Source organism: Eurypyga helias, unplaced genomic scaffold, assembly GCF_000690775.1.
Source record: "Eurypyga helias isolate BGI_N326 unplaced genomic scaffold, ASM69077v1 scaffold11774, whole genome shotgun sequence".
NCBI classification, from domain to species: Eukaryota; Metazoa; Chordata; class Aves; order Eurypygiformes; family Eurypygidae; genus Eurypyga; species Eurypyga helias.
This window is the reverse complement of record NW_010248237.1, coordinates 1-17,725: the sequence shown is the minus strand read 5'-3', so window position 1 is coordinate 17,725 and position 17,725 is coordinate 1. Positions and strand designations below refer to the sequence as shown.

The window sequence follows — 17,725 nt, the reverse complement described above, 5'->3', positions numbered from 1 at the left end:
GATTGGGATGGTCTTATCTAGTAGTTTAACTTACATCTGCCTCTAGAGAGTTCAAAGTAAAAGGAGCAGCAAATAATAGTGGTGGAGTTGGAGGAAGAACATCTCCGAGTATCAGAAAATATTTTCTATTTTCTTTGTTCCCTTGGGATTTGTGGCTGTGTTCTTACATCCTGCCTCTATACCACAACTCCATTTCTCTCTTGCCTACCTATGATTCCCACCATTCTACCCAGTCCCCAGGTTCTCTCCTTCTCCTCATTCCCTTTTTCTTCTCCCCCCCTAAACCTTCAGTCACCAGCAACTTCCCTGCTCTCCCAAGTTTTCCAACAAGTCCAGGCAAGATGCGGCATGAAATGTTGCCAAATAACACAGATCCCTTTCATGGGATCATTAATCATTCCCTCCATTGCAAGGATGCCTTTTTTTCTGACAAGCATGCAGGAACAGAGACCGCTCGTGTTCCTTCAAACTCTCTGAGATTGATAAAATGGTTCAAAAATCAGAAGGATAATCAGCATAATCACATGATGATTATTACCGGGGGAAATCAAGCTTAACAGAAGAGACCACCTTTGTGGTAGTTAAGTCTTACAAGCATATCACACAGGTGTCTTTTTTTGTTTGTCTTATTATTTAACAGTTTGACATTGACAAGGAAGCAGGAGAGAGACAGATTTACCATCGGTACTGTATGGAACGGGCATCTGTACATTGTGCCCATGTGTTCACCACAGTCTCACAGATAACAGCTATAGAAGCAGAACATATGCTTAAAAGAAATCCTGGTAAGACCTGCATTGTGTTCTTATTTTATTTCTTTTGAGTACTTACATTTCCTCAGACTGAATGAAAATAATAGAGGCAGGTATACAGGCATGAAGAACAAGGACAAATGCATAGGTAGGTATGGCTACACTACAGAGAATAAACAGTTTTCAAAGGAAAAGTGCAAATAATATCACTTGAAAGGCCTTCTAGGAGCATATGTAACCCAGAAGACATCAAGTTCCGCACCATTTAATAACTCCTTCCAGTACCATTTCAGGAGAGCATTAGCTTAGCTCCATGGATGTTATGCTTTCTTTGCAAGGATGTCTCAGCTTCAGAAGTTTTGCCTAGAGCAGCGATGTAATATATTCGGGTCAACTGATGAAAGCAGAAGCTGGAACCTTTCTAATACATTTCACCAGCTTTTACAGCATGAGGTTTGTTACTTTGCTAGAGATGAGTGATACCTTCTATTAAAACTCTAGCAAAAAATACGCTACACTTAATGCAAAATCACATGCAAAACAGAATGCTAGCTGCCTTTTTCTTTCCAGTGCTAATGCTATTTTACATAATATTGAAAGACATGAGAAGGTGAAAAACAAACAGCGAGGACTAATGGTGTGGTGTGGCCATCATGATCTTGGGACCTAACCGTGATAAGTTTCATAATGTGACATTTTCTAATAGACCAACCACTACAATTTGAAAAAATAATTGAGATATGTGCCCAACATTTGTCTGGTTTTCCCCTCTGTATTAGTCTAACAAAATATGGAACTTGCCAACAAACCTTGTCGTGTTCCATGCGTGGAGTTTGATTAAAGTCATGATCCCAGTTTGATGTGTCATTAAAGTTCTCTTTAAATCAGCACAGTGCTTTGTAAGGACAAACCACAATACTCCATCTGCAGGTAAGCATCGTGGGGGAAACAAAACAATTTTGAGGCTAACAGGTGTGTTCACATCTTCGTTGGTTATTTTAAGTATAACAATGCTCAAATTACTTTGGGGTTTTTATGTTTGTTTGTTTGTTTTTTTAGTTTGCTTATTCTTTGTAGATTTTTTTTTTAGGTGAATTGCAGTGCTAATTATAGTTTGGGACTGTTATCTCTAACTCCAGTGCTTCAAGCCACATCATGGTTCATGCATCAGGATAAAAGAGAAGTTATCCATGGGATCCTTTGCCTCATTCCTGACTAACTGTCAATAGGATGGTGAACTTGAAAGATTTTTCCTTTTTAAACATGACAGCCATGTTTGGAAAGTAATTTGAGTGTTCAGTCATCTAATCTGGAATATCTCTGAAAGGTCTTGTTTTTTACCAAGCGCAGAACACTTGACCTCTGAGAATCAGGCTTCTGAAACTGTTTTATGTTGGCATGAGGCTTCTCCTGACACAGCTACTCTTGAAAATCATAGTTTATGTTTTGGGATTTTAGGAGACTGAAATGAATCTGAATCCAGTTTAATTTGGGAGAGAATATCTGCAGACTGCTCACAGATAGAACATCATTTGAAGCTGAAGAGAATTCCATGCACAGAGATTCACAGGCCTGAGCTTTTTTTTGACTGTTCTTGCAACTTTCAAGAATACAAGTAAATATATTTAATGTTTGGATTAAAAAAGTTTTGACACATATCATGCTTCATGGTGACAGAGCTAGGAAAAAATTCAATAGGAATTGGTACCCCAAATCCTAGGAGACAGTTATAAGTGGGAAATATGTTCTGATGGGAATAAGTGCTTTAATAGTTTCTTTGACTCTTAGACCACAAATAAACTGTGTAGGAATCTATTCTCATACTATTTATTCTCTCTGAAGTTGTGAAATCAGTGTAGACATTGGCTGTTCAGAAAGGGCAGCAATTCTTCAGTAGATCATTAAGCTTGAATTCTGCAAAGGAACATGAATCCTGAAAGAATTTTTGTTCTTCTCGATCCACTTTAAAAATAAAATTTTAGAAGGGAGATGCAGAATTGGCACAATTAACTTTCAGTTGCATTTGAATTCATTGAGAGTTAAACTTTGTAACGAAGTTGTTACCACGTTTCCTCAGTTATTTTTAATTAAGCAAAGCACTCTCTGCTACTTCTCATTAATGTTAGACTTGGATTGGAATTTAAAAATTATAAATCTCATTACTTGAAAAAGCCCCTTTAAAATTCAGTAGACATGATTGCAGAGAGGGCTTTTGCATCGGGACAAAGGCCGATTTGCCAGCCTAAACCTGGCAGAATGACTGCTTGCATTATGCTGATTCCACTTGCTGCAGTTGTTATTTGATCAATAGTTTATCAAACCATATTTGTCAAAGGCTTCAGTATCTAATGTTGAGCCTGTTCTCTTTGACATATCATGCAAGATTCTGTCAGTGATCACATTATATTCCTGTGATTTGAAAACTGATATGAGATTTCTAATAGTTTCATTCAGGTATTAAACATATGAAATGCATTTCTCATTCTCAGTAGAGACGACTTTGAATCAAAATTCCAAGAGACTTAGGTATCAAGTTAAGATCTAGACCTAAACCTCATATCTGTAAATATTTGATTAAAATCATAGAACAAAACTCTGAAAGAGTATGAGTCAACCCTGAATCTTAGTGACTTGTCAAAAGAAAACATCATACTGTTCTATTATTACTTAATGCCAGTTTCTGTTCTATAAATACAGAAGTCAAATCATTATAACTTGACCTATTTGGGACAATTTTAATACATAGAGGGCATTAATTCATTAAACAACAAAACCCCAAAACACTTAAAATAAGAGCAAAGCTGTCTTTCATCACTTCTTCCCTGGGGCAAGAACACATTGCCTTACACGTATTCAAGGTATTATTGTACGTTGAGCAGAAATAGTGAACTGGATGCTTTGGGCTGCCACATCTGTTATGTATCTCAAAGGCTTAAATGAGAGATGGATTGAGCCCCAATCCTGATGAAAGGGGAAATGAAGCTGCGGTTGAATCAAAGAGCACAGGAGTAAGTTATATACAGGCTGCTGCAGATGGGTGAGAGTGTCCAAAACTCCCTCATAAATAAATGCAAGAGAGTGGATGGAAACTGGCCAGAAATACCCAGTCAATGAATCTCACTTTATCAGGAAGCGCTTGTAGCTTTGAGACTTCAACCACTTCATCCTGCATGAGCCAGTTCTTCCATGCTGAATGAGAAGCAAGTTGGAGAAAGGAGAAAATGGAGGGGGTTTTCTGCTCTGTTGAACTCCGCCCCCAACCTCCCCACACCCTCCTCCCCCCACCATGAGACTACATAGGTCTTTGTTCAGAGCAGCTCCTAGTGCTGGGCAGCAGAAGATAAGAACACAAGTTTTCTTGTCAGGCCAAGACTCTCCTTTCTGGTCACTGAGATCCTAATCCCACATACCTAACACGTAAAAAATTCTTTGTAAAGGTTGGTCTTCAGTTTGAAATGTGGTATATCAAGACAGATCTATTGAAATTTCTGGTATTGCATGTTTATGCACTGATAAAGGTTTTTATCTACTGCTGTTTAACCTAAAGAGTCTCAAAACACTTTACAAGGTAAAGAATAATCAGAGATCCCTTACCTGGCAGGGGGATATATATATATTGCTAAAGTAGACTGTGAATTTCAAGGTAGTCATTAAAAATGTCTGTGGTGTTTGCATGAAGAAAGGTCAAGCAAGTATACCGGACAGTATATGGAGAACTGATTGTACTTATTTTAAGGTCATCCTGATATGTATTAAAGATATCTTCCCTAAGTTTCTCCAGAAATTTTGTATTATGAAATTTCTTTTTAGAAAATTTAGAAAATTTAGAAATTTTTAGAAATTTCTCCAGTTTTGTATTATGTCAGATGCTTAATGCTAGATACACAGACCTCTACTTTTAGGAGAAGGGATGGGAAACCCTGGACGTCAGACATCTTTGAAAGACCACAGCAGAAGTAATGTTCAAGTCTTGCATCAGTGGCAAGCGAGACTGTACTCCCATCAGTAACCCTGATGTAAGGGGTTGAGTTAACCATGTGCACTGAGATCAAAGGAGATGCCGTTTTGTTTGCATGAACCGTGTGTGGAGAGATATTGTATCTTACTGAAGGTCCTTTGGATGATGCATAGAACTTTTAAAATCACTACAGTTAATTGTTGTGGTTACTAGACAACTGATGACACTTGCCAGGAGAACAAGTATGAAATCGGCACCAGTGCATCTTCAATAATTAATGTTTCTTGCTACTTTGAAGTTTGATTCTCTTTGAAGGAACTCTAGTATCATAAATCAGTATAAGTTTACTGAAGTCAGCTGTGTTACTATGATATACATCTGCTGAGGAACTGGCCTTCCCTTTCTTTTCCATACATGGCTTTCATAAACCAACTCAAAAAGGAAACAGCATTCTTTCCATTTACTCCAACTAGATTTAGGGCAAGCCTTTAATAGCTGCTGTGCTCTACCGGAAAGGTGAAGATTGACTGAATTTCATTATTGGTTGGAACAAGCTTTGTCTATCCTTATAACGCTATGTAAATCCTATAACTCTGTCTTAGAAGATACTGGAAATGAACAAACTTTAATTGTAACATGCTTTAGAAGAGAGAAGAAAGCCATGAACGTGTAAAATGTTGTTCTATGGCTATTTTTAGGAGAAATCCAATAGACTACTGAAAGGTGGTCTTTTCAGAAAGGTTTCTTAAATACTCCCTTTTCTGATAAATCCTCAGTCTTGACAGAACAGACCTATGGTGCCATGTAGAAAACAAGTGCATAGTACAGCACAGTTTCTGCTTTCAAGAGTTTTCACTCTGTAGTGGTAGAGCAGGCAACAGTGATATCAAGAACAAAGAGGTAAAGGATATATTGCACAAAAACCATATGTCTAACTGGAGACATCACTGAAGTCTTGGCAGAACAAAAGGGCATGGGGAGACCTCACTCTCCAGCAGGGTCTATGCTGATGCTGAGCACAGGTCAGAATGGTACAAAGCCACTTCAACGCTATGGACAGTGGAGCGTCACATACAATAGCTTGGTGGAGTAAGCTGGTGGAGACCATTGCGTTAGTGCTGTTCCCTATCCACAAGTAATAAGAGTACATAACCTGTTCACATACAGACAGCTGAAAGACACGTTGGTTCTTGCCTTAAAGATTTCTCTGACTCTGAAGATGTCTACCTCTGCCTTTTCTCTGCTTTTCCAGATGTTGTCACCCCAAATGGCTTGAACATTAAGAAATTTTCAGCAATGCATGAGTTTCAGAATTTGCATTCCATGTACAAGGCTAGGATCCAAGAGTTCATTCGAGGTCATTTCTATGGGTATGCTTTTACTTTTCAAAAATTAGCGATGGTTGTCCAACACTATTTAAAGTGAGAACCAAAGCAGGAAGACTAACAAATACTTCATAGAGGAGGTGAAGTGTTACCAGCTTATTCAAATACCTGTCTGGGATTTTTCAGTCAGAGGCTAGAGGAATTTTAGACACCAGTTCTAACTCTGCTTAACAGGTTGTGGGATTGATCAAGTAGAAGGTCTAGGTTTTTTTCATTATTTACCCAAGATATGCAGTTTATCGGATTAAGATAGTCATCTTAATTTAAAGAACCACAGAAAAGCCTCATTATTTTCTGGGGATAATAAATTCCTCCAGGATAGAAAGAAGGAAAAAAAAAAAAGCCCCTAACTGTTGTATGTTTTGTGTGATTGTGTCCTGAGAAATACTTTGTACTTGTCTGTTTGTTTGCTTGGTTTCAGCCACCTTGACTTCAGTCTTGAGAAGACCTTATTTTTCTTCATTGCTGGGAGATATGAGTTTTCCAACAAAGGAGCTGATATGTTTCTAGAAGCCTTATCAAGATTAAACTTTTTGCTGAGGGTAAGAAAGCTTCTGCAAATGCAGATAACATAGAGCTTATGCTGATACATACCATACTAAGGAAGTCACCTGCAATAGTTTCCATGCCATACTCTGGTTTATAGGAGAATAATTATGGGATATTCAGAGGTTTCATAAAGCTCTATCCCTGAATTATCAGCATATATGACAATCTCAGGCTGCTTAAAAATAATTTATTACATAGTTCAAGAAGCTAATCCATGGTTATCTCCCTTGTTTTTAGAGAAAAATACTAAACATATGATTCAAGAATTTGCCCTGAAGGTTTATATATTAGAAGGCAAAGAAAAATAATCCTTTAATGATCCAATTTAAAAACATCTTTTAAAGCAAATTGCTTAATTCATTAGGAGCCAGCCATGATCTTAAAGATTTGAGTACTATTATCACACTGGGTGGGAACCTTGCATTAAAATTCACAGTGTTGCAGTGGCCTGAGGAATAAGTGTGGGGAAGCCAGTAATACCGCCATGCTTCTGTTTCCTCAGGTAAAAAAATAAAAACCAGCACATTGCAGTATTTCTAAATGCCTGTATGGAGTATTTTAATGAAGAAAAGACCTAGGCCTTGACGTGGTCAAAGCACCACCTACAAATGAGGTCGTTGAAAATGTCTACAGATGCATCCCAAAGAATGATACATTTAAAATAAAAAATAAAAAAAAGCTGATCAGTTATGAGTCATCTAGCAGGGATCAATCGGCTGTTGTCCCAGACTTTCTCTTTTGCACTCTATCATTTAAATGAAATATCATTTAAATGGAATGGAAAATCTGGATAAAAATCTTGATATTGTATTATCAGCAGGGCTGAAAAATTATTCATTTTCAAAGCCCTAAGTACACTTGTTTTGCCACCACCGTTAGAATCTGCGGACTTTCTGGAAATACTGAATCCATTCACTAACACAACAGGTCACCTCACGTAACTTACGTATTTCTTCCACAACTTTGCCAAACAAATGACTTCTGTTGTTTGGCAGTGCTGTGCAACATCAGCTACCTGTTAATGGCATTCACATAGCGATTAGTTATAAATGCTGGTAATGTGGAAGGTCTTATGTGGTAAGAGGGAAAGAATTGCTTGAGCAACTATTGCAGACATTTATTTTTGTATCTAAGGAATTATATAACATCAATGACGAGCTAGGCTGTTGGAATGTCAAAGGAAACCAGCTAGTTTTCCAAAACTGTCTAGAACAGTGTACTGGGACTTGCTTCTCCCATGAGCTGAGCCTGGCTTTATTGCATTACTGTTCCACCGTGCATGCCAGCACCTGGTTCGCTGTCCAAAGAACACTTGGTCTGTAACTATTTCAAGAGGTAATTCCATTTGGAACAGCAGAATATCTGTACTACTTGTGAATCTGGGAATGATGGTGCTGCTTAAACAAATCCCAGTGGTGTACCTGAACCTAAAAAATACGTAGCATTGGATGGCATAATTTTATTTTACAGAGTCGTTTTCCTTTGCTACTTGAAAACCTTACTAACATTCTTGAAACAGAATATGAACATTGGGACAGATTGTTAATATACACTGAGGTCATGACAGAATTTGAAGCTGCCTTGAAGAGATGGGAGGGAAGAATCTTAAAATGATCAAAGACTCCCCAAGGTTGTTTTATACTATACATTTCCCTGTATCTCAATCTGAAAGAAGTCATGGTAATAGCATGTTTGTATGTCTGAAGTTTAGAATGGAGGCAATTCAAAATAATTTAATATTTACAGCTCTATTAGAGTTCACCCTCAGCTTTTCTTTAAATAGTTGCTGACAGGAGTACAATCTCGTGCAGCTCCATGTGAGGAGTTCCTCTGGGACCCCATATTCTGAATCTTGTTAGTGCGCAAGACAGACCAGCAAATGAAACCATCTACAAGCAAAGGGTCAGATTTTTACAGCAAATGCTTTGTGCCTTTGCAGTAGCTGAATGTAGATGTAGCACAAAGTTAATTGCAGCTTTTCGTGTGTCTGGCAGGTTCTCTGCCATCAGTTCAGGTAGACAGTGGTTGTTATCGTGCCTCTTTCTGCCCATACCTCTGGGGCACTATTGCTATCGAAGGTAGTTCGTCTTCATGCTGAAGGGAATCCCTCGCTCCATGCCTGGGCATACCCCAGGTAGTGAACTAATTTCTCACTCCTCTGATGCAACAAAGTTTGTGTCAGGTGAGAAAATGTGTGTAGGATTTTTTATTTTTTTTGCAGTTTGTGTTCGCATCCTAAGCTATGGCCTCTAAAACCACAAGTCAGGAAGATCTCTATTGCCCAAATAGGAATTGGGTGGCATCTGTTTACCTGTACCTACCCTCAGCTCTCTCTCTGACTTGACACAAACTTCAGAGCCAAATGGAGAGCTCTGAGATCAGAGCCTTCCTGGACAACACACACTGGCTTTTCCTGTGACTGATCCTTACTGTTAAAGTTGGCTGTGATACCCTGTAGTGACATTTTTTCTTCTCTCCATCTTGTGTCCATGTGTAGGTTCATAAGACGGATGTTACAGTTATTGTGTTCTTCATCATGCCAGCAAAGACCAACAATTTCAATGTGGAAACCCTGAAAGGACAAGCAGTCCGGAAGCAGCTCTGGTAATTGCTGTTCTCACAGCAGGCCTTGTACAGTCAATTGAGGAGAAAGGCAAAAGTTTCGGCTGAAGAATAGTGGTTTTTCTTTTTGTCCTGATAAAACTGAGGATTATGGGTAACTAGAATGATTTGTGGGGATGAAAGAGATGGGAATGATAAGTAAGGGCAAATATTTATCTGGTTTTTGTCCTAGGTTATTTTTAGTAAACTTGCTTTGCCATTCTTTGTAACAGGTTAGCAAATAGTAGTTTTTTTGCAGTGACAGAGTCAAGTTCTAGGAAATTTGGTGTTCTGGACATCTTCTGACTGTTTCTAATACTCCATTTGGGCATGCCATTGGGCTTCCACAAAATAAAGATCACCTGTTTTTTATCAGAGTGAGCTTCTCTGCCACCAGTAGGAAAAGGAAATTAAATACACGCCCCCTTTTATTTCAAAATAAGGACATTTTACTATCTAATCCAGCAAAATAAGAATTCTTAACAATTGTATGTAATTTTCTCCATAGCCTACAATAAGCGATGGACATACCCAAGCAATGAAACTTACAGTTATAAAGGGAAAGTTGTCACAGCCCTTCTCGTTTAAACAGTTTTAACTTTACAACTTCCTGAACAAGAAAAAAAAAAAAAGCAGGACCAGACTTAACCTTCATCTCACTTTACCTGCTATGTGACTCTAGATAGGAAAAAACATGAGGTAGGGTACTTTGAAACTGAGAGACATGTCAAAACTGAACGTTCAAATTCATAAAGAAAATCAGTGGTAGGTTATCAAGGCCGCATTTTTAAAAAAAAAAATGTAAAATGCCATTTCACTCAACATGTTTGCAGATTAATTATCTGTGCAGGGAAATGGAAATGTGCATCTTATCAGGTGGCTAGAGCAGTTAAACTCTGCTGCAGAAGTAAGGAAGCTGGTCTTAAAGCTAAGGCACTAAAACCCACAAGACCTAACTTCTACTTTTACGCCTCTGTCTCACTGGGTTTAATCTCTTTCTGATGCCAGTTCTATATTTAAAAAATGATAGAAATCTAAACAACATAGAGATCTGTAGATGAAAGGCACTGTGTAAGAGAAGGATACTATTTTCCCTGTTATCTCATTAACTGCCTCCAGCAGATGATCTCTGGCTCAGTTTCTGGATAACAGTAATCAAATTGAAGTCTTTGATTAACAGATACCAAACCTGCACAAAACCAGTGACAGGAATAGTTTAACAAGGACCATTGAAGTAATTTAGCTTTTGCCATATCTGGAAAAGAAGACAGATATGACATCTACCTACTCTCTAAATTATCTGTGGAGTCATCACACAGCAACTTCTTGGGATTTACAGGAAATATTCTAACTGGTTACCACTCTGGAAACAAATACAACAAAAGTAGAGGTTGGAATTAATTGTCCACCTCTGGCTTCCTAAAAATAATGCATCTGAGCTGCCTTCACTGCCAGTGGAGAGTGAAGCTTCACTCCAAAGGATGTTTCATCCGATACCACTACAGGATGTGTCTAAGATGAGTGAAGGGAATCATCCTCTGAGATGGACTGTCACCCTCTGCAGATGTGTGGAGGATCTTCACAACTGGTTTAAACTGTGGATGGCTAAAGCAGCGTAACAGCCAAAGTTTTTAATGAGGATTCTCCATGCAAGAAATGTAGGAAAATAATGTGAGTGCAGGGAGAAACAGCCATGCTTGAAACAAGTGCTTTTGGCCTCTGTTTTGTCTTTGATATAAAGTATGTAATATTTGAAGATAATATAGCAGGTACATATTAAATAAATAATATATGGATATTAGGAAAGTTTAATTTAAATAAAATATGCAAAGGTTTTTCTCTGTTATGTCTCTACTGCATGGTTCTTTCTCTGGTATTCAGTAATGCAGGAACAATAGTAGCAGCAAAGGTAAACCTGATGATATGAAATCATGCATTAAATTCTGTTTCCAGCAGTTCTTCCCGCTGCACTCTGTGAAAAGCAAAAGACCCCCCTGCATCATCATGTGCAGCATTATCATGGTCGTAATCTGGAGCTCCTGACTAAAACCACCTGTTACCAGTATTACATAACAGTATTAGATGGTTTTAAGGATACCACAGAAATTACAAGAAGAGGTTGGCACTTATGAAGGAATAGACAATGGCTGATCTGGGATATAAAATCCCTTGTTCCCTCTGCTTCTGAAAAAAGCAGTCTATCCTATCTGGGTTAAGTTTTGGATATTGTTCCTGGCATGAGTCTGTGAAAATATAATCACAGGGAGACGAGCTTGCTGGGATTTGGATCAATTTGATTTGACATTCAGCTCCTTTACAACTCATCCAGAATTAACTCATCCACTGTTGTGTCTGTGTGAGCTGGGAGAGAGCAACTAACATGTATGTGGATTCTCAGCTTGGTAAAGTTTAGGATTTCACTTAACAAGTTTTGTCTTAGCTCAAAGTATAATTCTTAGCAATCAGAAAGGCAGGAAAGGTCCCATGAAGTGGGTGTTTTACTCAAATTGAGAGTGCATTTGCCATTTTGACAGCTGTACTTTCAAGTTATTTCAACTAGGGGCAGGAGAATATAAATGACTCTTCTTGTTTAGAAGAGTTGTTTACTGGAGTTCGTTCTTAGCTAACATACGTTTGTCTGGCACAGGTTTTGTTATTAGCTTAAAGTGTGGCCTGAGCTTTCCAGGATGGTTTTTTTGGGTTGCAAACTAATTTATGAAAAACTGCCTTTTAGTCTAATACTTGTTTTCAAAAGTTTTTGAATTGGGAAATAGGGCAGAAAGTGAAGGGAGAAGCTTGCTTTAAAATCCCTATTTGTTTAACTCTGTTATGTTACATCTTTCTACTAGGTCAAGTTAAGCTGAAGAACTCAGCCTTGATTAGTGTCCAGTGTTAATGATCATGTTTCTCTACATAGAGTCTCTCTTTTTCATAGCTGAGATGAAAGTGTGGTCTGCTGATCAGAGGAAAATATTAGAGGTAATCCCTAGTGAGGTCTGTTCCTGGATTTCAGTGTGTTCATCTTAGGATGCAGGACAAATCCTCAGTTGGGTTGAAATCTGTCAGGATGGCTGCTGGCTGGATAAAACAGAGAACCAGACCTCTGTCTGCTGCTGTATTCTTGATTCCATCAGTATACGTGAAAGCACAATTTAATTTCCAATAGGAGTCATCTTTTTTTATTCTGTCGCTGTCCTGGATTCTCCTGTTTTATATTGATATTTATTTATTTCCCTAGGGACACTGCACAATCTGTGAAAGAAAAGTTTGGAAAGAAGCTCTACAATGCCCTGCTAAAGTGAGTGTATAGGTCACTTTGCTCTGCCTTGCGGAGACACACATTCAGCTGGCTTACCTGTGATGTTTCTGTGGTTCTGCTCTTTGTGCAAGAAATTTTGACATCCATGCGAAAGGCGTAGGAGGCGGATATTGGACCCTCTGTTCCATATACAGGGTACTTGCTCAATAGGCAAATCAGAGAGAAAAATTTAAAGTTCATAGGACCCCATTTTGGAAAGAGTCTTAAGAGACATGGGGGATGTCTAAGAAACTCAAAGGATTACTCACTCTCAGGAATGAGCTACCCCAGCTTAAAAAATCACCATAGACAAAGTAATAGTATTTAGTGGCTTAGTCATATCTTTTCAAGAGAGAGTTGGAAGTGAATGACCCAAAGCACACATGAGATAACTGAAACTTCTGCAAAACCAAGGTGTGTCTGAAAAACAGGAAAAAAATATTCTCTACTTTTTTTGGAAGCTAATTGGAAAGTCAGCAAGTGTAATGGAGAACAAGATGTAGGGAATATAGAAGGGCCATGAAAACAAAGGAAAGATTCATGTTGACATCAGCAGATCAGAAGTTGTTCGTCGTTTCTACATATTCTTTATACAACTGGTGTAAGTCATTTGATAAAACAGTCTCTGTGTTGCCTCTGCAGAGGAGAAATTCCAGACTTGAACAAGATTTTTGACCGAGATGATATAACCATTATGAAAAGAGCCATCTTTTCCACTCAGGTCAGAAAAGATTTATTTACACAAACATTTAGTATAAATTATAAACCTGACCATGTACAAGGATTGTATATGATATGTAGTAATATGCATTCACTGAAAAAGATGTTTGCAGCAAATACCCTTCTCATCAGTAACATTTAAAAATCAGCTGTGATTGCTTTTAATGAGAGTATGAGCCAAACTAATTCTTTTGGGGAATCCATGGATATTCCCCCAGTCACATGCAGGACACCAAAATTCCTAATTATTTTCTTCTGCACTAAGGGTGAACTTTGCATTGTTCTTGAAGCCTGGCCTCTTCCATTTTTATTAGATATGTAAATTAGACTCTTAGGAGACATAACCTACTGACTAAAATCCTTTAAAATTAACTGGTAGGCCTTTCTAAAATTTAGCACAAGCAGGTGTATTTTGAGGTAAATAAAATGAGTCCCATGATGGATTTGATGGTCCCATTTGGAGGCCACAAATAGTTATATAGAAGATGACCTTATACGATCACAACTTTCATTTCTTACCTAGGAGACATAACCTATTGACTAAAATCCTTTAAAATTAACTGGTAGGCCTTTCTAAAATTTAGTACAAACACATGTATTTTGAGGTAAATTAAATGTGTCCCGTGATGGATTGTATGGTCCCATCTGTAGGCCACAAATAGTTATATAGGAGACGACATCATATGATCACAACTTTTCTTTCTTACCTTAAAATGAAAGGGTAAAGACCTATCTGCACCGATGTCACAATCTCCCACTAACCTTAGAAAATAGTAGCAGACTCTCAGCCACCAGTTTTGTCTGACTGATGGATTGCCTTTTCTCTCTTCAGCGACACTGTCTGCCTCCAGTGACCACCCACAACATGATTGACGATGGCAATGATCCAATCCTCAATACCATCCGACGCATTGGCCTTTTCAATAACCGGACAGACAGAGTAAAGGTACATTCTCTTGGTTTCATATTACATATAAAGTGGAATTTCTTTAAAGAATCACAGTTGGTATCTTAGAATGCGGAGTGCAATCAGTATTGTAACAGAGTACTTCACTCTTCCTCCCTTTCCAGGAATAACAACTAGTCACTTTACAGATATCCTCAGTTGCTGTTTAGCCAATTTAATTAATTTCAAGTTAGAAATCTGATGTTAGGCAACTGTCTCCCTAGCTGCCTCCTTTACTGAATGAGGAGCCACTGAGAACCAGAGAGTGCAACAGGCCGTTTGCACCCAGATGTAAAACTCTCTAATAGATTCATTTGCAGAAAACCTCAGGCCCTTTGTCTGAGCACATGAATTTCTGGAGTATTGGTTCATGTCATAAAAACAGCACCTTGACACACGACATTGGCTGTAGGAGATAACCAGGGCTTTGATCCTGAGCAGAAATACTTCCTGTTCATGCTGTGCTCATGTTTACATCAATTGCTGAAGCTAAACGTATGTAAATAAATGTTTTCCTTGCTCCCATGTCTATCTTGCCAGACTACAGAAATTATCAGCTCTTGCTTTCACAAGTCTGCAAAAACTTTTTCTGGTCTGGTGATCTCCGGCCTTCTCTCTGTTAGCTATGACTATCTCATCATCTGTCTATTCAAAGTAGAACCTAACTTCGCAAGTTCTTTTTCTTCCAAACTTACTTTTTGAAGTCAGATCCATCGTACCTCTAACAATGACATATCACTTGTTCTCAGTTTTTGGCTTTTAAACCCATGACGATAACTGAGTAAGCAATTTCCTCAACCTCCTAGTTGCTTCTTCCTGGCTTAACGTGTTCTTTGCTAAGCGCATGTCTCCAATGAGCCCCGAGAGCATAATATGGTGATAATACACTAGATGTAACAAAGGTAGGGTGGAAGAATACACTGTATGTAAATGTAATTAGAAAATTCCTCAGAACCAGCTGCTTGAAGTCATTAGAAAGCAGGTAGCATATAACACCACAGACACCTTTTCCAGGTATATGTCAAGTTTGTACAAAACTGTCATTACTGCTGGAAAATTACCTGCTGCATGAACAGCTTAATGAGCTGAAAGTTAAACCTCAAATGGAATGTCATTTTGGGAGATGTATGACTTATCCATGCAGACCCAGTTGGCATGTGAAAAATAGCCTTGGCAGTACCAATGGCAAATCTTATTTGATTCACTGAGGTCAAATAAGCTTGTACAATGAGTTTACAGCCCATTTACTGGTTGAATACATTCATGTGTTGATTTGCTCAAGTGAGTAGCGTGACTATAGACATTATCATATGAAATATCCTAAGAAAGGATAAAAGCATATCCTTGACATAGAATAATGGCAGCGGTATGTTTACGTGAGGAAAAGCCCAGAGAAGTTTAAACCATCCCTCACACTTCCTCCTCCCAAAGCTGACTGGACAGCAGGCACAAGGCACTTCCCTACTTAACACTGGAATATGGGGCAGTGACCCCAAGCCCTGCAGAGTCATGCAGATAAATTAGCTTGGGTCCTGAAGGCGGGACGTTAACCTAAGTTAATAAGCTTTGTCTTTCAGCAAGATTAGTTAGCACAGGATGATGGGGCTATAATATGTCTGGTTTCAAAGTTCTTTCAGTTCTTGAAAGATCCATTGAGTGCCGTAAGCATTCCTGTATTTCAGCTGAATGCTGCGATGCTCAGAAGTGTTGTATCCTCCTAAGTCCTCCTCTGGAACAAGACATCCCAATACTCTGGACCTTGGTACAACAGGCCAAGAGAGCCGATTTAGTATTGCTAAATACCACAGCTTTAGGCATAATTCTTAACGCACATGGTCTTCCTTGATCAACAAGGATAAAGCTCAAGACCTGTCCAGACAAAAGGTTCATGATCACTGCTATTTTCCAGACAAGACTGCCTACAGGCAGGATACATTTTAGTGTGGGAAGTGGAATTAGGTAACAGATGGGCAAAGGAGGTGATGTCCAGATACTTAGGAAAAGACCAGAGTGAAGAAATTGCTTAAGCTTATTAATAACTAAAATGTATTGATGATGGTTTTCTTTCACCCCTAATGTAAGTTTTGAATATCCAGGTGATCGTACATCCAGAGTTTCTTTCTTCAACAAGCCCGTTGCTGCCCTTGGACTATGAGGAGTTTGTGAGAGGCTGCCACCTTGGTGTATTTCCATCATACTATGAACCCTGGGGTTACACTCCAGGTAGGCAATCTGTACACTTAGTATCAAAACATCAATATCCATTCTGTTGATGCAGAATAGCTTTTCAGACAGTTTCTTCCGGAGTGCTGAAAAAACTCTTTTGGCTCTGTTTCCTCTGCAGTCAAAATGTCTTACTGCTGGCAAAATTTGGGGGCCAGGTGGTATAAAATGGCATCTACTGACTGACAACTACTCATGGTTGTCCCTGCATGGGACCCTTTCCCATAATAACATGTAATCTTTTGATTTTCTGTGGCTTTAGAACAAAAAATAAGTTTTAAAACTTAATTCTTAATTCGATTGAAGGATTTTAAAAGATTTAGAAGAATGTACATATTGAAAAAAGCAGGGCAAGAAATCTGATGCTATCAGCAGCATACTTCAGTGGATTTATTTCAAGATAACAACTCAGTTTGATGGAATTATGTAACGCCATATCTAAGATGTTTACCACAAATACATGCAGTGGTAGAGAATCTCACAGCATTAAATGGAAATTTCTAAAAATACAGAGAGCGTGTAGTTTCTGACTTTAAAAAAATGGGCCCAGATTTACCAAAGGCACTTAACACCTGGTGAAATCAGTGCAAACTATGAACCTGAATATCTATGAAGATCAAAGCCTAGGTGCCTGTGGTTTTTATGTCCTCCAAAATAATTTCCGTAGTCCTGATACACATCTGAAAGTTGGGGTGCCCCTCTGGAGAACATTTGTTGTAAGCCGATGAATCAGAGTATAAATTTTGCAAATTTAGTCACTTGCCAGAGCTATTTCTCTCCAAGTAGGAGAGCTATTGAGTTCCAAGTAAGACAACTGTCTTCCATTCCAGAAATTGCTTTTCCTGTTCTAAATCTCAGCCAAGATATAAAGAAAGTGTGTCATCCAGGGACGATTTTGAAGTGAACACTAAAGTAAACCTGGACATAAAATTTGAGTGGTACCCAGCAATTTTGAGGAAAGCTGTGCTTTATGCTAGTTAAAAGGGTAGTTTCTCTTTCCTTTACTAATGCAAAAGTGACTCTCTTTGTTGATATCCATTTAATTCTTCCAGAAACAAAAAGTGATTTTTTAAGGTAAATGTATAGCTCTGTTTTATAGACACCAGTTTTACTGTCATATTAACGAAGGCCATGTAGATGGCTTTCAGCATTTCAAAGACTTGAGTATTTACTTATCTGCATGCTGTCTTAGCTTAGGCTGAAGTTCATTGACAAAAAGTCTTTAAGCCTGAGTAAATAGTTATCCTTACTCACAGTGATGATAGAAATCCTGCACCTGGGTCGGGGCGATCC

The 17,725-nt window shown here is 38.4% G+C and overlaps 1 protein-coding gene across 1 annotated transcript; it reads left to right on the top strand.

Annotated features, from left to right (window-relative positions):
* Positions 1-640: 640 nt before the first annotated feature.
* Positions 641-16,432, top strand: LOC104509147 (glycogen [starch] synthase, liver; the record flags this gene model as incomplete). Its single annotated transcript, XM_010150989.1, has 8 exons — positions 641-785; positions 5,963-6,080; positions 6,517-6,637; positions 9,142-9,248; positions 12,484-12,543; positions 13,186-13,264; positions 14,096-14,209; positions 16,306-16,432. Coding segments are annotated over 8 exons (871 nt in total), but the record flags the coding sequence as incomplete, so codon positions are not given.
* Positions 16,433-17,725: the final 1,293 nt, after the last annotated feature.